This window comes from Nothoprocta perdicaria, unplaced genomic scaffold (genome assembly GCF_003342845.1).
Source record: "Nothoprocta perdicaria isolate Ctin4 unplaced genomic scaffold, notPer1 scaffold_66, whole genome shotgun sequence".
Classification (NCBI taxonomy): domain Eukaryota; kingdom Metazoa; phylum Chordata; class Aves; order Tinamiformes; family Tinamidae; genus Nothoprocta; species Nothoprocta perdicaria.
The window spans coordinates 2431476-2450068 of NW_020455932.1; the positions used below are offsets into that span (position 1 = coordinate 2431476).

An 18593-nucleotide genomic window follows, 5' to 3' on the forward strand; every position below is an offset into this window, starting at 1 on the left:
TGCAGGTGTCCCTGTGCCAGCRGCTGGACGCGTGGCCTGAGCTGCAAGGGCTCCGAGCACCTGCAGCTTCCTGCAATGCCACGGGCTGGCTCGTGGCGGGGCAGGTTGTGGTCTCCCCCTCTTCCAGGCTTCCTTTCTCTCCCAAGCAAAACTGCTCCGGTGTTTAAGATGTGCTCATTAGCCAATGGCAGTGTTTTAAGACCCAAAGCCGTTTAGTCCAGATGTCGAGTTTTAAATCACTAATCACTAGTGCCTATTCCCCCACGTAAGTGGAAGCACATTGATCTGAGAAAAGCACTGCCTGCCTCTTCACTYGCGCCTCTTATAATTGAGAGTAATTGCACTTGTTCCCCCAAACCCCAATATTTAGTGGAAAACTCAAGGTGTGCCGTGAAGCTTTGTGGATTTTGGTGCACGTTGCTGTCAATATTAATTTTCTCCCTAGTGGAGGTTGCAACGGACTTTGTGCATTGGGGTTATCTTTTTCTTTTTTATTATTATTATTTTTTTTAATTAAGGCAGGGTGTCTTACATGCATGGTGTTTAGGATGTAGGGTGGTGTTGATGCTTGCTCATCTCTGTCCTTGTGGGGGTGTCACGAGAATAAGTAGAAGGGCTCACTGGTACCTAGGACCCTACACTGTTTGTAGGTTGACTGCACTGAGGTCCCAGTGGTGATCCCTTTTTTATATGGATTAAAGTAAAGGCAGTTTGGTCTTTGATGTTTCGTAGGTTGTAGTTTTATTTGCTTTGTGAGATCTGAAGTATTGGTGCCCCACAAAGTGCACATCCATAGAACTGCAGCTGAATTTCTTGTTGAGGTTCTCATACTGAAGCACAGGAAGTGTTGGTGGGCACATGAAGAGCACATGCTAGGCCAGGCTTTGCTCCAGCCTCGGTGCCTTTGTCCCGTGCACTTCTGGCGAAAGGTGCAGAATACAAAATTAAATGCAAAGAGTTATTTATTCTCACAATATTTAGTATGGACAGAATGCGAGTTCTCTGCAGCGTTACCACTCGGGGTGCAAGAGACAGCATCAGCAAAGGATTGGTCTTGTCCCATTCTTCTGGACTCGAGAGCAAAGGTTCCTCTCGCGTTGCAAACTGTGAACTGTTTTGTAGCCAAACCTTGGTCTGATGCTCAGAAGGAAAGTTACACGAAATCTGTGTTTCGCCTATTATCTTTTTATCTGTTACATTTTTGGTCACTTTGTGCTCCTTTGTGCTCTTTGCCTCTCCATCTGGCTGCATTTTTCAGTATTCAGCCGCTTCCTTGGGGACTTCCAGTCACTCTAACTCTCTAAAGCAGTTAGGAAATTAAAAATGTGTATCTTGGATCTCATTTTTTAGGGTGCAACTGATGGACATGATTAGCCAGGTATCTGTTCCACTGATTTGCTGGACTGACATGATACTAGTGCCATAAGAGTGAGACTACCTGAACATTTTCAGTGTAATGACTGCTTTGGGATATTTACAGCTCCCTAGAGCTTTGGCTTCCAAAGATGACATTCTCCAGACTTGGCCCAGACTGCCTTTAGTTAATTTATATTTATTCCCTTAGAGCTTCCTGAGCGCATGTGACCGATAAATGTAATGCACGTATTTTAGACAAGGAAACAGAGTCTGTATTTGAATATGAAACCAAACTGTGACTGAATATTTTTTCTTGGCCATTAATTGGGATTAGGTAAAAACTCAGCAAAAACCTTATCGTTTCATCTGTTGCTAATAGATAGAGTTAAGACTTAATACTTTGTTTTTAAGTCTAGTATATCACAGGCCTAGCCCTCATATATATATGTAATGATTTCCAGCTGTTTACTGTTGTTTAACAGATGTATAGACTAATACAAAATTCACAAAGGCAGTTCTAATAAATGCCAGAAGCAAGCACAGCAGGGCTTTATTTTATTTTTCTTTTTTCCCCCTATAAACAGCAAGTTACTTTCTTCAGACAATTTACAGGCATGATGCAACATATGGGGAACTGTGCACAGAATACGAGTGCCCCAGCACTTATTTCCCGGTTCATATGGAAGCATTTATCCCATCTCTTTGTGGATGGGCCTTCCTATGCGATCTGCTTTTTTTTGCAAGGCCATCAGGCACTCCTGGTRGGAGTGACACGGGACACGTGCCACACGGGGTGTGAAAGCCATTTTCTATAAGGTCTTTCCAAGAGAGAATTTTTCTTGCCCGCTGWACCCTCTCTAAGCAGGAGGAGGAGGAGATCCTCGGAAACGTTTTGGATTTGGGAGCGTTAATTTCATGGCTTTATTGAACAAAAGGGAAAATTGCAGTTTCAACCCAATTCAGGACGTTACGTATGACAGAGATGCTACGGAATAGGTATGTGTTGCTTCAGGGAGCTGATAGGAATCTCCTGGGGGGCAGCGCAGATCGTGGCCACGGCCTCCTCTTGTGCAGCCCAGGATTAGTCAGGAGATGGGATTTTCTCTCCCAAAAGACAATTAGCTGTTTTCTSCAGCCTTGAAAAGCCAGAGGTGCTCATTTAAAAAAGCAGAGGGAAGAGGGTCTTTTCAGGCATATTCCTTTGTTCGAAGGACTTTTTCTCTGCTCTTGATTTTAGCATAGCGACCAAAAAATTTAGCTGGCACTGTCCATTTAGCTCTTATTTCCTCAAAGTACCACYCAGCCTCCACTAATTTCCTGTGCTGCAGAACTGGTGTTGGTTTTGTGCTGTGCCCAATAACTTTTGGATTTGCAGGGAATTTGCCCATGTTGGCTTAGTGAAGGATAATGATGTGGAGTTTGTGTCAGTTGAACAGGCTSCATTTCTTGCTTCCAAGTGGCTTGGCCCTGAAAGGACTGATTTTTTTTTTTTGTCTTTTTTTTTTCCTTAGCTCATCTAGTTGAAATGGGCATCACATTCCTAACAAGAATGCGTATACTGAAAGTATGATAAATTATTTGCCCTGAAGGATGTGACATTGTCCTTCTAAATGAATCCTCCCAGGAATCTGACCTTTTAATAATGTGTGTTTTTTTTCCCCCCTATTTTTTTCCCCTTAGTAACTCGTATCTTCCTTTCTTGCCTGCTTCATATGTACCTTTATTGGATCCTAAGTCCTAGGCAGGTGGGAACATCTCTTATCTATTTCTGGATTTTTTTTTTTCCGCTCTCTCCCCACTGCTCATCGTTAAGCAACAGTATTCAGAGAGAAAATGCTGCTCTTGCTTGTCGCTTACCTGCCTGAAACTGGAGTTGGGTTTGTAGCTCCAAGAAGTCAGGCCAGGTACAACCAGGTAATGGGGGTGATGTGTTGTAGAGAAAACATTTCCTAGGCATTAAATCACTTAAGTGTTTGGCCTGAAATGGCAGCCGTGCTCAGCAAATCAATAACTTTTTGATAAAGRCTCACTGAAATAAGGCCGAGGGGTCCCATTTGGCCAGACTAGCACGGAGCTGTTAGCGGCTGAGATTTGGTAGCTGAGATGCAGGTTTGAATYTGTGGAAGGAGGCCCAGAGAGCAACTGCAGATACTGAAGTTCCTCTGCAGGGACCTCTTTGGTCTCTCTGTGAAATGGGAGGGTGCGTGGAGCCCCATCCTGGTAGAGCTATCGCGTCCCCAGCTCAGCTGAGCAGCRTCTTGTCACTGCTTGGGCCAAAGGWCGCGCGACAYTAGAGGAACTAACTTCTAAACTAGTTTAGAACTAGAGGAAAGGGCCACAAACTGAAGCACCAAAAGTTCTGCAGGAACTTAAGGAAAATTCTTGACAGTGACGGTGAGAGAGCCCTGGAACAGGCTGCCAAGAGAGATTGTGGAGTCTYYTYCTCTGGAGATCTTTAAAACCCGTTTGGATGCAGCCCTGTGCCACGTGTTGTATGTGACCCTGCGTGTGCAGGGGGTTTGGACTAGATGATCTCTAGAGGTCCCTTCCAACCTATGATTCTATGACACATCTCGGTCCTCGCCCCATCTTTGGGGCTGTTTTGTATCATTTTGTTCAAGTGCATTGCCCTGCTGTACTTAGGAGAAGAGCTAGGGCAGTCCTTGKGTACTCCAGGTAGCTTACAATACAAGTAATATACTTAGCGCTCCCTCTCTGGAATGTTTTGAGCATTAATTATGTTTTTAAAGCTAAGTATAATGAAGTGCCTATCATTGGGCACTCTCTATAGGAACACCAAGTTAAATTGTCCTGGCTTGGAGGCCTGTTGGGAATTGCTCACCGTGCTATACCACATAACCACCTCTGCGTCGGCAGCAGCAGAGCGCCCGCTCCAGTTAGTCTTTGAGATCCCTGCCTGGCAAAGCAGTTAAGCCTAAGCTTCTCCTAAAAACACTGGAGAAGGCTCCCAGACTTYGATAACTTGTGTTTGGGTTTGATAGCGAAAGGATTTGAGGTCTGCCTTTCCCATTAGCAATGTAGACATGAAGAAATAATAGTGCAATTTCAATTCTGCATCTAAGAGGTATCTGTTGTTACGCTTGTGTTCCTGGGCATTGCAATAACACGTAAAACACCTTGGGTCTGTTAATAATGGGCATTTTGTATGGCATGGCTGCGTACAGGAGCGGAGGCAGTGTGGTGTGGAATATTCTTCTCTGATGGCCAAATTAGCGCCTCTGTTTCTGTCCTTAGATGTTGCAAGGCAAAGCGTGTCACCTCTCTGACCTATTTGCAAAGCACAAACAGATGGGAAGAAATTTGAAGAGCAAAAGCGCTCTCTGGGGTGTCCTGTGTGTCTGAGAGCGCTGAACGCACACCACTAAACCAACGATAAATGGTTTTGGTCACCAAGCGAAAATAGCATCTGAGCACAGCTAGAGCAGGTACTGTGAAAAGAATTAAATGCACTAAGCAAAACCCTGTAAAATAGGCTTTCTTGACCTTAAAAAGTAGGAGTTAGGTTTGCAGCCCAGTAAAAGGTAATTAGGAGGAAGAAGCATGTCTGCAGTGGCTGAAGATACATACATTAACCTGGACTTCTACTTTCTACACAGATATTTGCATAATAATTATACATTGGCTTTTAGATGTTTCTGTGTCTTGTGGGAGGGAGAGCCCACCATGGGTGAGATGCTATCTTTGGCAATACCTTGCTCTTTAGAGAGTAAGTACCGGGCAGGTGTAGGGTAGCCCTAGGTGGTATAATATGGACCTCAGGGGGAAAAAAAAGAAGAAGAAGAAGAAGAAGAAGAAGAAGAAGAAAAAGCCTTTTTATGCTGCAATGTATTCAGATTTTCCTTTGTTCTGTCTGATGCTTGGAGCAAGTCTCAAAATAAATGAGGAGAGCTCAGTGTGTTGCCCCAGCCATCTTTAGTGCACAGTGCTTAGTCCAGCYGGTAGACGTGTGTCCCACCACAGCAATTTCCAAGCAGCTCGGATGGGCAAGCAGGGTGCTTTGTGCTTGCTTGAATTGTGATCTAATTTGTTAGACTAAAGTTACAGTGAGTTGCTTAACTTGTCACCCGAGGGGGCACATGGCCCCAGCCCCCCATTAGGCACGGATGCAGCATGTAAGCAGCTCACTTGGGTGCTTCAGCAACCTCCATCAAGTGCAGAACTAGCACTTGGGGCTTCACTAAATCGATAGACCATTAGGTGTGTGGGCCAGAACCTCATTTTCCCTTTGAACAGTAATACATCTAAATGATCTTTGAAGTTGYGGGGATAGCATCAGGTTTTTGATGTAAAGCCCAATCATGGTTCATGTTCTGTTACATTGGTAGGTCACTAATGTACGATCCCCCTATGCTGCTMCATCAGGCTTTTGAGACTGGAGTGTTAACTCATTGCAGATGTTTTGCTGGACAAAGCCTTCTGTGTTGCACTTTAAGCCTTCTACTGCCATAAGCGTGAAAAACYGCTGTGATACCCTGAGCATTTGCCTCTTGGAGAGCCTCTGTAGCAGCAGTCATGTGCCTSGAGTCCCGCATCTGTCCTGGAGTCTCTGTAGGTAGCTATTAGTTAGGTGGAAAYCTAAAGTCATTTTGTTTGTTTGTTTTATGTCATTAAAATCAGTGTATTTCTTTAAAAGATTTTGACAAATTGGAATTTTTCCAATGAAAAAATCATGCAAGCAGTGGGAGCAGTCAGCGCTCCCTAGATTCCATCCCTGCCCTGAGCAGGCAGCAATCAGGAATGCAATTGGGGGCCACCTAGTAAAATAGGCACGTTAATGCAATGGGTTCGGAGGCATGACTTGGACTTGGGTACAAAYAACCTAAGAACACCAGCCTTGATCTTGTGGCCTTTTCCTGAGAGTTGATGTTTGAGGTTTATTTGATGGACCGTCACTGTATTATTGGTACTGGTGCTGGAATGCCCCACCATGAAATTGTTTTTAAGCCCCTGAACTGCCCTGTAGCACCTCCTCCCTTTAGCTTGGTCTCGCTACTCATGTGTGGCCGTGCTGGGTGCCTCTCCTACAGACCTGCCCCATGGCTGCCAAAGTGTGTCCTTTGACTTCTTATTGCTGTCCAGGCAGGATACTTCTTTGCTTCATAAGGGTTTATGGCAACTTCAAATAACCATGAAAGAATCMCCCTGGACCATTTTGAGACATGGATGGAAATACTTGAGCTAGTGTCCTACTAAGATTGAATCCTTGAAAGCCAGCCTGAGGCAGGGTTTAATAAAGTGAGCTCTCCGCCATCTTGAGCAGGGCCGCAGCRTGCCTGGAGTCCTCGTCTCTCCATGTGATCCCTGTGGTGCTGCAGACTCTGGTTTTCCTTTCTGTTTTACATGGTGAGCTGCTCTTTTTTTGCTTTGTTTCCTAGCCCTCTGAAGTAAATAACAAAGATATTTCCCGGGTATGGACATTTCCAGGGTATGACGGCCCCAACGTCTTGGCTGCTGTTACAAATTAGACTTTGTGCCGTGCTGCGTGGGCGAGGTGGCCGCAATATGCTCTTTTCTTTGTCCTGCAAATGCACTTTAGCCGTCGCCCTTAGTGGATCCCAATGCATTTTCTGGGGTCAACAGTCATCTGATAGCACCGCGTGGGCTGCTCCATTACTTGGCCACTGCCTCAAATACATCAGGGTATTGGCCGCAAAAAGGCGTATCCTTTCATGCAAAATATATATCTGGTACCTTCTGGTGTGCTGATGTGCTTATTACAGCATATTTCATTGCCACGAGCACTAGGAAGCATGCACTGGGCATAGCCCCTTTTCCTGCAGTGGACAGGGAGATGCTTTGGAGGCCAGGGATGCTTTGAGGACCGGCATGGGATGTTCCAACCTGGAACTGAATCTGTTGCTAAATCCAGCCTTCCTGTGAAGCAAAATCCTAGGCACTAAAATGTTCAAGCTTTCAGGGGCTGTAGGTCTGTGTTCAAGCTCCTCTGCTAGTCCCAAGCTCAGAATTGCCTAAATCACTCCTGTGCAATGAGCTGCCTCTGCTGCTTGAAGGTTTTCTGTCCTTTTTTTGCCCGAGGCAAATCTTGATCAGGAAATTATCGTTTGCAACCAGACTGTCATAGCCTGATGGCATAAACAAGGCTTGGAAATTCTCCCAGTTGCAACATGTGCTGGATCTCTCCCTGGTTGTGAAAGAACAGAAAAGTTGCAATTGCTCCATATTTGTTTCCATACAGCTAGGAAATCCTCAGTTGGGAATGTGTGTATATATGTACATATAAACATATGCAAACATATATGTGTAAAAAAAAAAAAGTAGATAGCATAAGCTTTTATCAAAATAGCCTTCACACACTGCTCAGTTCAACTGTACTCCCTTTTTTTTTTTTTTTTTTTTTTTGAGACCATGAGGTGGGAAGGGACCTTGAGAAGTTGTGTCCCCACTTCCTTCCTTGTGTGGGCTCAGCTCTTCAAGTTTTCCTGTTAGGTGCCCATCCAACCTGTTCCTAAATACCTGTATTAATGACAAATCAGTGCCCACCCTGGGTGGTTTGTGCAGCTGCTTTCCTGCCTGTACTGCTGGGAAGTTCGCCAAGATTCTTGCACATCTACTTGTTAATGGTTATTTATGTGAATATAGAAAGGTCTGTTAGGCTAATTTTCTCAGAATTGTCCAAATAATTTTACATCTGCGTGAGTTTTCTTAGGCATGGCCTATGATGAGTTGCAGGTAAAGCATGGTATGTTTTTAGCTTGTGTCTGACTAACGTCCCTGCTTTCAAAGCTGACGTCTGACAGAATTTTTCTGCCCTTTTTTGGCATCTGAGTTTGTCGTTCAGCTCAAAGCCAGAGGTTTGAAACTGTATTGAAACAGGCGCTTGCCCCTCGTTGTGTTATGTTTATCTCTGCAATAAATGAACAAATGAGTGAGTGGCAGAGGGCACCAAGCAGCTCTGCCAGGTCCTGTGGTCGCTCTGGAGGAAATTTTTGGATATGCTAAATGCGACCCACCTGGAAAAGCATTGCCCAGAGGGAAGCCGATAGCTCTGATCCTTGAGCAAGGGGATTTGTGCAAAGCCTGCAGCAGCATCCAGTGCTGCGCTGCCTTTGGCCGAGTGGTCAGCGTGGGAAACACGCAGCTACCTGGGGGCTGCATGAAGTCATGTTGGCTTCAGGTGAACACTGGTTTTTCTCTCCCCGCCGCCTCCCCACTAGGCTCTAGTCAATACTATTTTTAGCTCTGTTTTTTTCTTTTCCAAATTGTATTTTTTTTTTTTTGCCCTGGAAGGTGATCTCTTATCTTCTAATCTCTTGGCTGCAACGTTTTGGCTTGCCTTGTGGGACTGTCCTGAGGCTGCAGGGAGGCAGCGAGTGCAGAGCGAAGTGGGTGCAGGCGGGTTTATTTTGTGCTCCCTGGACAACTGCCATCGCCCTTGAGCATTGGAACTAGCATTACTCTGAATGGAGATAGGGATACCTTAATTTAGCAAAAAGTTGTGAGGGAGATGGAGTTTTTTTGGAGAGAAGGKGTTTTGAGAGCCTTGAAGAAATATCTGTTGGGGCTGAACTAGGTGTAGGTGGACCTGGCTTGGGGTGGCAGTAGGCTGAGATGTCATCCTGAGGCTTCCAYTGGACCTGGTTTTGGTAATCCCGCTCTCCCCACGCTGGCCTTACGCTGGTCTGCAGCAGCAGAAGCAGCTTGTCCAGTCGCCCCCATACTGCTAACGTGAGCTGCCACTTGCTCTCCCCGAGATTTCTTTCTGCAATCCAAGTCTAAGCAAAGCTGCCAAGGAAAATGGTTGTCTGTTAGTCTGGCAATTAAACTTCTCTTTAATGAGCCCTCCTTTTAATAGGCTGCTTTTGCTGCGTTCAGCAGGACGATGTGAAGAACTTGAGTAGTTGTCTGTAATTTCTAGCATGACCTATTGCATTCGCTCTCTCGAGTATCTCGTAAAATACCCTGGGAGAGTCTCTCTGCCGTTGCCTTTCTGCACTGAGGGAGAGGCAATGCAACAAACGGCAGATATTAAGCTAATTATATTTCCTGCTTTTTTCTCTTAGTCAGGAATTAGGTGGCAACCTTCAAACCTCTGGCTGAAGTAAGGCCTGGCTCAAGCTGCCCCGGGAGAGCTGTTTGGGCTGCAGGATTCAAGGAGCTTAGTAAGAGCTGTACTTGTCCAAAGACACCTTTTGATTTTCCCCTTATGCTGCCTTGATTTTTGGTTTTGTAGGCTTGCGTCTTTTCTCGCTATTTATTTTTGTCTTCCTCATTCCTTTGCGAGGGCACGGGAACATGCCTTTAAACCTCTCTGTGTGCACCCTAGAAGTCCCATAGCCACTGGTTGTGTTGGTTTGCTCAAGTTGCAAGYGCAAAAGCAGCCTTTCCAGACACTTCCCACATCCTATTCCGCATTCTTTCCCCCCCTTCCACATCCCTCACGAAGGCCCAGGACCTGCGTTTCTCCAGAGTGCCTTCCAATTGCTCATATGTTGCCCAATTCCCTCTCCTCCCTAACGAAAGAAATTTYCCCGGTTAAAGTTTATATAGGTAGGGTTAACGTTTTCTTTCATCTGGACTGACATGCAGCAAAATGCTTTTCCAGCATGCGAGCAGCCTGGGGAGTCRGGCTGGCCGGGTGGTTTATAAATGAAGCTTCTGTGTCGCCTTATATTGTATTTTAGCAAAGGATTTTTCTGTCCCAGCAAGCTCCTGTCTCCTTATGAAATATGCTGCCAGTTTAAGGGGAGAATAATATATTTACTATAACAGCAAGCAGTGTAGGAATAATTTTGCTGTAAAGATTAAATTTTTATATCATCTTGAAGAAAACCAACGCTTTGGCAGCCCCCTGAGAATGTGATGTCTGGCTCTTTCAGCAGGAGCGGTTCGGGTATTAGCAGCTCTAAGCAGTGTCTTTTCTTATGTTGTTCCTGCGGTATGAGAGCAGCCTGCTCCTTTTGTCCCAAAGTTAAGATTTTTGAGGCATTTTTTTTGAGAAATAAATCCTATTCTGAACGTCTTTATCAGGTGAATGTGGCTAGGAGAGGAGTGCAGCTCAAAACCGTTCAGAGCTCTGATCTGTGCTGGGCATCTAATGAGAATGCAGCCCGTTCCCACCTCCCGAGTTTGCAAAATTCACTAGGGAGTCTCCAAAGACTTTCTTTTTTATTTTTATTTTTATTTTTTTTTCATGTGGGATTAGTGCTGTTTATCATTACAGATAGGCAGGAACCAACATAAGGAGAGACGTTTTGGCAGCGGTTCAGTACTTCTGCTTTGGTGCCTGCCCAGAATGATAACACGTTTGGTCTGTAACTTGGGAATGGCTCAGGCTGGCTTTGCTTCCCAGCCTGGTCCTTTAAGGAAATGAGCAGATTGCCAAGACAGTCTTGCTCAGTGCGTGTGTAATTTTTGGCTCTCTGGGCCTGTTTCGAGTGGGTATGACAAAGGCTGGAGGTTTGAAACGTGCAAAGATGCCCTACACGTGCAGGCTAATAAGGGGCTGGGGAGAGGAGTGGGTCCACAGCAGCAGGACAGTGCAAGAAAAGCTCATCTGTAATGAGGGCTGGAAAGAACACAGCAAAAGGGTGTGCTGGGAGGCAGCCCTTGGTGGTTGCAGCCAAGGAGGATCTGGCATGAGACGTGATTTTTCCCCACGTAGTTCAGTGCGAACACCAAGTGAGAGATTACTTGGTCTCTCAGACCCACAGGGAGTTTCTGTGTAGGCTGTGAAGGGCGAGCAGCATAGGAGAAGGGCAAGGGTATTGCTCTAGAAACTGTGGTATCTGGTTTTTAAAACCACGTATCAAAGTATGTGGTTTTAAGTGCCTGGTCTGCACTTCCCTGAGTTTCTCCATCCTGGATTATCATCCAGCCTTGCTCCTCAGAGGATATGGAAAGTGTTTGCAGTCCTCTGCACGTGGATGTGTTTTAATGCAAACCAGGCGGACACTGCAGCTGCACTGCTGAACTTTTCTGACAGCTAAAACTGGAGGAGGAAGGGTTTGACTAGCATGGAGGTAACTGCAGAGGTCCTCGGTGTCACATCCCACCAGGGAGTCKTCATCCCTGTGCCTGGTTTTGCCTTTGTGAGTAGGGTTGCATTGAATGAGATGGTGGTGACACGGAAAGCTCCCTGCCCCATGTGTGTGAATCAGTCGAMTTTATTGATTCTTTTGTTTAAATGAGTTGACATGGATTTATTTGTACTTCCTGAGGCAGGATTTGTCGGAGGAGGGCTAACACAGGAGAATGTAACAGGGCGAAATTCATGGGCAGGAAAACGTCAGCCAGTGTGTTTAGTGAGCAGAGATAAATGTAACGTTGATGTCTGTGTGTTGTCATGCTTATGGTGATAAAGCAGTTTATGGCATTATAAGCTTGTTGAAGCTACTGAATATAAAATAATGTCTTAGCATTTCACTGGTGCCTCTGCAGTTGGCAGTGAAGCTTCATTTGGCAAAGAGCTAGAAGTTACAGCAGAGCCTTCTCTATGGGGATAGCTGGGACCTTTCGCCAGGGTCTGTGCATTTGCTGTGATGGTATCTCAGCAGCATGGGTGGAAAAAATGAGTGTGTACCATCTTCAGTATACCCTGTTTCTTCTAGAAGAAAGCCCAAGTGGGCGAGGAAGTTGTTCTGCATTGGAGACCTCCTCAGTCTGTCAGTGCAGGGCGAGGGCTGAAGAGGGCACCTGCCCTGCGACCCAAGCGCAACCAGCTGCATCCCTTAGCAAGGGTGTCCTCCTACCCTGGTGCTGGATCAGATCTACCAGGGCTTGCTGTGCTGCAAGTTCTGTGTTGGTATTTTAAATGCTGCGTGCCAGATTCTACCCATCTAATTTCAGATACTTGCAGAAATACTATATGTGGAAGCCCAGTTATCTYAGTCATGGGAGAGATAAGGACCTCTGAATCCGGTCTTGTGGTGGATGAATTTGCCTTGGATGGATGAGTCTTTCCCTGTTGACTTAAAGTGGAGAAGTACTGGGAGAAGTACTAACTTGGGTGACTYGGTTAAAAGCTGAGAATGAGTTGCTAATAACCCAGTTCTGTTTGGAGACCCATATTAACCAGAATGAGAGGGGCTTTGATGTTAACAGCTTAAACATCTGACTGAGTTAGGTGTTTGAGCACCAAGAACCTGGGAGCTCTAAGTTCCCTCATGGAGCCTCCTCCAGTGCTAACCCAGCTTTGGAAGTTCACAGTTCTGTGTCCTGGGAGCATACCATAAGTCTGTGCTACAGTCTTTCGGATCAAGAAATAGCACTGCTAGAYAGCAAGACAATTTTACTGCCATTACAAATGGCTTTTCATGGGGAGGGTGAAGAAGAATGAATTAAAATCATAAACCGAGTTTCTCAGTTTATGAGAACCTGAACGTGATCTAGGACCACCCTGAGGAATTTTGTGCATTTTGTAGATGTGCTGCTCCTGAAGAGAAAAGATGTAGTTTGAATCCAAAAATAGCTGTTTCCTATGAGCTGTCTTTTTGCAAGTGTATTTTAAAAAATATTACTTTAGTTCTTTTGAAAGCTGCATCTTCATAAGCAAGTTGAACCTTATCCTCTAAGTCATTTAGGATTAGGAATTAGCAGAACGATCCATTGGCATTTCCCAGATCAGGAAATTCCTGATTTCCTTTCATGCCTTCTTGATGTCTTCCTCTAGCTATTGCTGAACCTGCAGATGGAAAAAGGCRACCTAGATACCTAATTCATTCCGTTGTCACTGTGTGGTCTATTAGTTCTTGTCCTTCTTAATCCATTAGATTAAATCTAATCAATCTCAGAGCAGTCTGAGGGACTCCATCAACTCTCAGCAGCTCTCTCTCACTTTAGAGATCCCTTGCTGGAGGTAACGATAATAGTAATTTCTGTTGAAGTGTATCACACTGATTTGCATTCATAGAGGGTTTTCATACTACCTGACAATACTATGTTTTAAGAAATAAAAGTATTAAAATCTAAGTAYTGGAAGTGGGCAGATGGAGGAGTTTTTCCTGAGCAACAGACACCCAAGGAAATTTGGGAGCAGGATTGAGCTCTTGGATCAGTGAGCCGTGTGTGTGACCTCAAGGCGGTTGTCGCTTCATACACAATAATGCTGGTGTGAGTCAGCATGAGGTCTAAGATTAAAGAGTCAGATCTGCGCTCAGAATGACATCAAGCAAAGAATGCTGGTGTCTTGGTTTTAAAAAATCACCAAAATCGTCACATTACTTGTTTTCTGACGGAAGAAAACTGTCAGAAAACAGTTTTCTGTTTTCTCTCTAATGAAAAATATTAAAATTACGGATATTCTGTGCAATAAATACCAAATGAGCATGAACKTTGCTTCCCCCAGCCAACACCAAATCATCAACATAGCTCCTTTTGTGCAGTTCATTTTGAACTTTGCTTATTTCCTTTTGCTATGCAGATATAAATAAATAATTCAAATTGATAAAGGTCTAGGAATGCTGTACTTCAAAAGATAAGAAAGCTTTGAGGGGAAATTGTTTTTCAATCCATAACATTTGTATGCTGTTCACTGTTTATACTGAGCAAAAATTTCATTCACTTAGCAGTTAAACAACCATATTTTATTCTGTGTTCAGCCAGTCCTTCTCCTGGGGACATCTAACCTTGTATGTAATTACCTCTCTAAGAATGAGAAGGAGACCTAAATATCCTTCCTAACAACTAAATAAATGCACGGATCCCAGGGATGGGTTAGTAGTTAAATGCTGGTGGCAGAGCTCAATGGGGATATAATAACTGAGCCATGAAGAATTCAAAATTTGAAATGTTTTCCTTCCTGCATTATTTCTTTGATAGCTTTGAAATGAAAGTGGTGAAGTCTAACCGTGATGATGGCTTTCTTTCTCTTCAGGTTTGTCTAAGTCGCTTGGTCTCATTGAGGGCTATGGTGGACGTGGCAAAGGAGGCCTTCCAGCCACCCTGTCCCCTGATGAGGAAGAAAGAGCTAAGGGACCGCATGAGAAATATGGCTACAATTCCTACCTCAGTGAGAAAATATCACTGGATCGTTCCATCCCAGATTATCGTCCAACCAAGTAAGTACTGCTGGCTCTACCAAGAAGGTCACACGTTCAACACCTCGGTTGTCATCTGACAGCGAGAAGTACTTTTGTATTCTTTGATACTGTTTGCTCTTCCCTGTTTGTCTACATGGCAATGTTCAGTAATGAGCAACCGCTGTAGTTCAATTGAGACTGAGATTCAAAAAGGCAATTTATTGGGGAAAAATGCCTGCTTTTCTCCAACTCCTTTGCCTCTTTTTTTTTTTTTTTTTTTTTTTCTTTCTTCTAATGCAATATGCTATTTCTGGTGGTGGTAATGTGATCAGAAGCTCACATCTGTTCTAGTCAGCAAAGTGGTGTTTGCTGAGCTGCTGGATTTGATGTTTCCTACTCTGTAGTAAGAAACTTTCTCCTCTTCTCAGCTCCTTTGTGTCCCTGCAAGATTTCAGGGATCTCTAGCCTCTCCTGATGCCCCTCACACTCCTGCAAGCAGAGTCCTCCTTGTAGGATCATTTTGTGRTCTTGTGTTGGAATTAATGAGTGCRTAGGGATTGATACTTGGGAGGGGGCAGGACCACTCAGACTACTGAGCTGAAGATGGAGAAAAACAAGGCTGGGTTAGTGTGTCTGTGCTGTGAATTTGATACGTGATCTTGCTGTGTAAATGAACATGATGTCTAGGGTGCCCAAGAGCTGTGTTCCTGGTGGGTAAGGTACCTGCTGCCGCAGGGCCACCAACCCCTTCTGTAGCAACGCTCCTGAGAGGTCTCCATATCCATCAGAAACAACATGTCTTGTGGTCAGGATGATCAAGCACTACAGGTTCATTCTAAAGTGCCCTGACTCTGCCATCGGTTGGAGTGACACTCCTCGGGAGTGCAAAAGTGAGTGACACWCATCTGAGTGCAAAAGCCCTTGAAGGCATCCTGGTAGATCTGAGGGCAATCCCCTTTCTCTCCTGTTTTTTCCAGGATGGCCTTTTTTAAGACTGATACTTATCTTGAGAAGCTAAGCACTGGAGAAGAATAGACAGAGATGATTTTGCTAAGAGTGTGGGAAGTGATSTACTGTAAGTTTATCTTTACGAAACTTAATTTTAGATATGGCCAGTGGAGTGTTCCTTGAAACAGGAAAGTGTCAATTTGTCCAGTGCTGGAGTGAAGGCTCTGATAAAATGAGCTGTGAGACATTTAGGTTGTGACAGATACATGTCCAGTGCTTGTGACTGTAGGCCAGTTACGAAGCTGGGGATCTGCAGACCACTGAAAACAGGGGAGCGAGGGGACACAGCTACGTGGCTCCAGCGTACGGGCAAAGTGTTAAGGAAATGAGAGCATGGAGAGCTTCTTCCGTCCCTTCCCTGCATGCTGCGTGAATTCAAAACAGCTGCTCGTATTTTCCAAGTATTCCAGCCACTGACAAGAGAAATATTTGCATGAGTTTTCAAAGGAACTAGAAGCCCATCCTCCAGTTTTGCTGGTTTGGTTTGTCCGCGCAAAATGAACTGCAAGTACAAATTGTACCTTTGGCTGTATGATATGCAAATCCCCCTACAATGAAAAATCCTTGAAGTGAGACCTTCTGTAACAGTTACCTGCATCGAGCTTCTTACTTTCATTTTTTTTTTATCTAGAACTCTGACTTCTAGCAGAGCTAGCATTACTTTGTGAGAATTAATTTCAGAATTAATTTTTTTTTTCTGATCTTGGGGCGGGGGTGCTGAGGATTAATGTTGGCATTTTTAGTATTGCATTGTATTATTCTTTAGAGCAAATATAAGTAATTTCATGGGAGGATGGAAGAGAGGACAGGGAGGACAGCAATTTATTAAATATATGTAATTTTAGAGCTTGGCTAACATTTTGGAGTAGAAAGTTTAGGGTACTGCAGTTGCATGTAAAAACTTCAGCAGTGTGTCTTGTCTGCTGCTCATTTTAGGAATCAATTGTCTTGGTATTGTAAGAAGGCAGTTTGTCTGGTTATAATATAGGCTTGATTTTGTTTTGCTAGAGAATTTGGAAGATTTCAGCTTTTTCTATACCTGACTTGAAGTTTCATTCTCTATTTTGCACATGCAATTTTATGGCTGATTTTATGAAGGGTTTAATACAAACCATTTAAGTCAAGTATCCTGGTCTCTGATTAAAATAGATTCAAGGAAAAGGAAATTAGCCAAAATGGCTTTGAAATTGCAGCATTAGCGGGGAAAAACTGTTGAAAACTCTCTAGTTGATCAGTATTACAAAGCATGTATTCATTTTAAATATAGCAGTGATGCTTATTTGGTTCAAGGAAAGGCTGTTCAATGCTGCCTGTTCCTAGGCAGCTGCTGCCCCTGCTACTYGGTTGCTTTTGAGGTGCTGCTTTCCTTTCCTTCCCTTTTAACTTGCTCTGTGTAAAGAGAAGTATAAACCTGATCCCCTGAAGGCTGATCTATGCCAGGTGGGACCTCTTAGTTCCCTGTCTCCTCTTTGTGGCTGTGGCCAAAGTGAASGAGACACCAGAGGTTTAGGGGCAAATTTAGTGCGAGTTGGGCACATCTTGTGATTCTTCTGTATTTGGGCTCCCTGCTCCTTGAAGTTGGCAGTTGTGAGGATGCGGAGGTGCACGTGTGCCAGCTCAGAGAGATGCTGAAAGCAGGTGTTGGCCATGAGGAGGCATCATAAGCCCCAGCTGATGGGTTTCTGAGACCCTGTCCAGAGAGKACAGAAAGGAGAGAGGCAAGATTTGCTGAAGAAAACCTTCCAAAGAGTGTTGGAAATGGGGAGACTTTTAAGAGAAAGTAAGACCTTTCCCAAGGGCAACGTACCTTGCTTGTCTTGATTTGGGGGAACCGTAGTATGTCTCTTTAGTGGTTTGAGTTGCTGTCATTTTTGGTATAAAGCAGTTCATTTTAGAAACTTTGTTTTTCCTTCTCTTAAAAGCAGAGGCAGTTTCAAAATGATAGATACTTTCAGACTAGATGTACTCAAAGTGCTGCCCATGGTGTGCAGAACTTCTACACAGATCCCTAAAGAATAGGCTGGAGATACTCTCTTCTTATGTGCTTTCCTGAAAGAAAAATGAAGGTGAAGGAGAATACTGATCAATTGYGAGTTTTATTGTTAATCAGCTCACACAGCATCTTCTGTTTGCTTGTGAAGGAAGATGACTGAATTGGGGAGAGAGGAAAAAGAAGGCATATTATTCCTTTTATTGAAATTGGAACACACTTCCATGCAGATTAAATGGATCCTAGGGGGCTGATAACATTTTCTACTTAAATAGTCAATTTTATGTACCTCTAATCTTACTTTGTGATGTGTGGTTTAATAGGAACCCTCTCCTACTGGAGCTGGAAAATGAAAGATTGTTGTGTGGGGTGGGCCTGGATGGCTCTTGGTTGATATGGGATAGAAAGAGTTTTAGAAGTGCAGGAAGGCTTTGGATAGGGGTTGTTCCTTGATAACTTGCTTAAAAGGAGCCAAGGCTCCCTCCTTCCCCTGTTTTTCTTTCCTTTTTAATTTTTATTTTCTCTAAAGTGACCTGTCTGCTGTTTTGAGGGCTCTCAGGATGACCACAGCGGGCATGAGTATGTGTTGGTGRAGCTGAGCAGCAAGCTGCAGCAAGAGACGTTTCTCCTCTGGGGCTCTCGCCCCTCACTATGGAGGTACCCTTGAGTCTAAACATCTGTTCTGGTTAATGAGGTGTTGCAGGATCTTGTTATATCATGTTTTTATGCTAAATACATGTTTGGAAAGCTGTGAAGGTGGATGTGCCTTGGATACAAAAGGGCTGCCCAAGAACATGGGCCTTGAAGACCTTTAAGGCAGTCTCTTACCTGGGGTGACTGGTTTTCCWTGTAGTTTGGTCTCAGCTTTGTCTCTGGCACCAAGATATTGAAATGAGATGTGTTCTTGGCAAGTCTCCTAGTTTGGATAAGAGACTGCCCTGTGGGCTACTTCTTGCAGCCTTTTTCCCTCTGGCAAGATAGAAGGGGGTACAGACTCCTTCCAGCATTTTGCCTTTATTCCCTCCAGTAGGCACATTATTTTTGATTAATGTGGCTGAGCTCCAGAAATAATATTGTGGCAAGAGAAGGGAGATCCTTATTGGTGGATTCCTCAAGTTTTTTAGTAGCTGGAGCCCTKCCTTCATTGTGCATTTGTGACATTATGGCACTTACTTGGTCATGTCCTCCCCTAGGGTGCTTAGCCAGCCATGATGAAATGAGTCGAAGGAGAAGGATAGCGC

The 18593-nt window shown here is 44.4% G+C and overlaps 1 protein-coding gene across 1 annotated transcript in view; it reads left to right on the forward strand.

The window, feature by feature from the left end:
- The window catches only part of GALNT17 (polypeptide N-acetylgalactosaminyltransferase 17), a 173030-nt gene that overhangs the window by 26829 nt on the left and 127608 nt on the right, over positions 1 to 18593 (forward strand). Inside the window, exon 2 of the mRNA XM_026050169.1 lies at positions 14210 to 14393. Within this exon, the coding sequence (XP_025905954.1) occupies positions 14210 to 14393 (184 nt within the window). The remainder of the gene's footprint in view (positions 1 to 14209; positions 14394 to 18593) is intronic.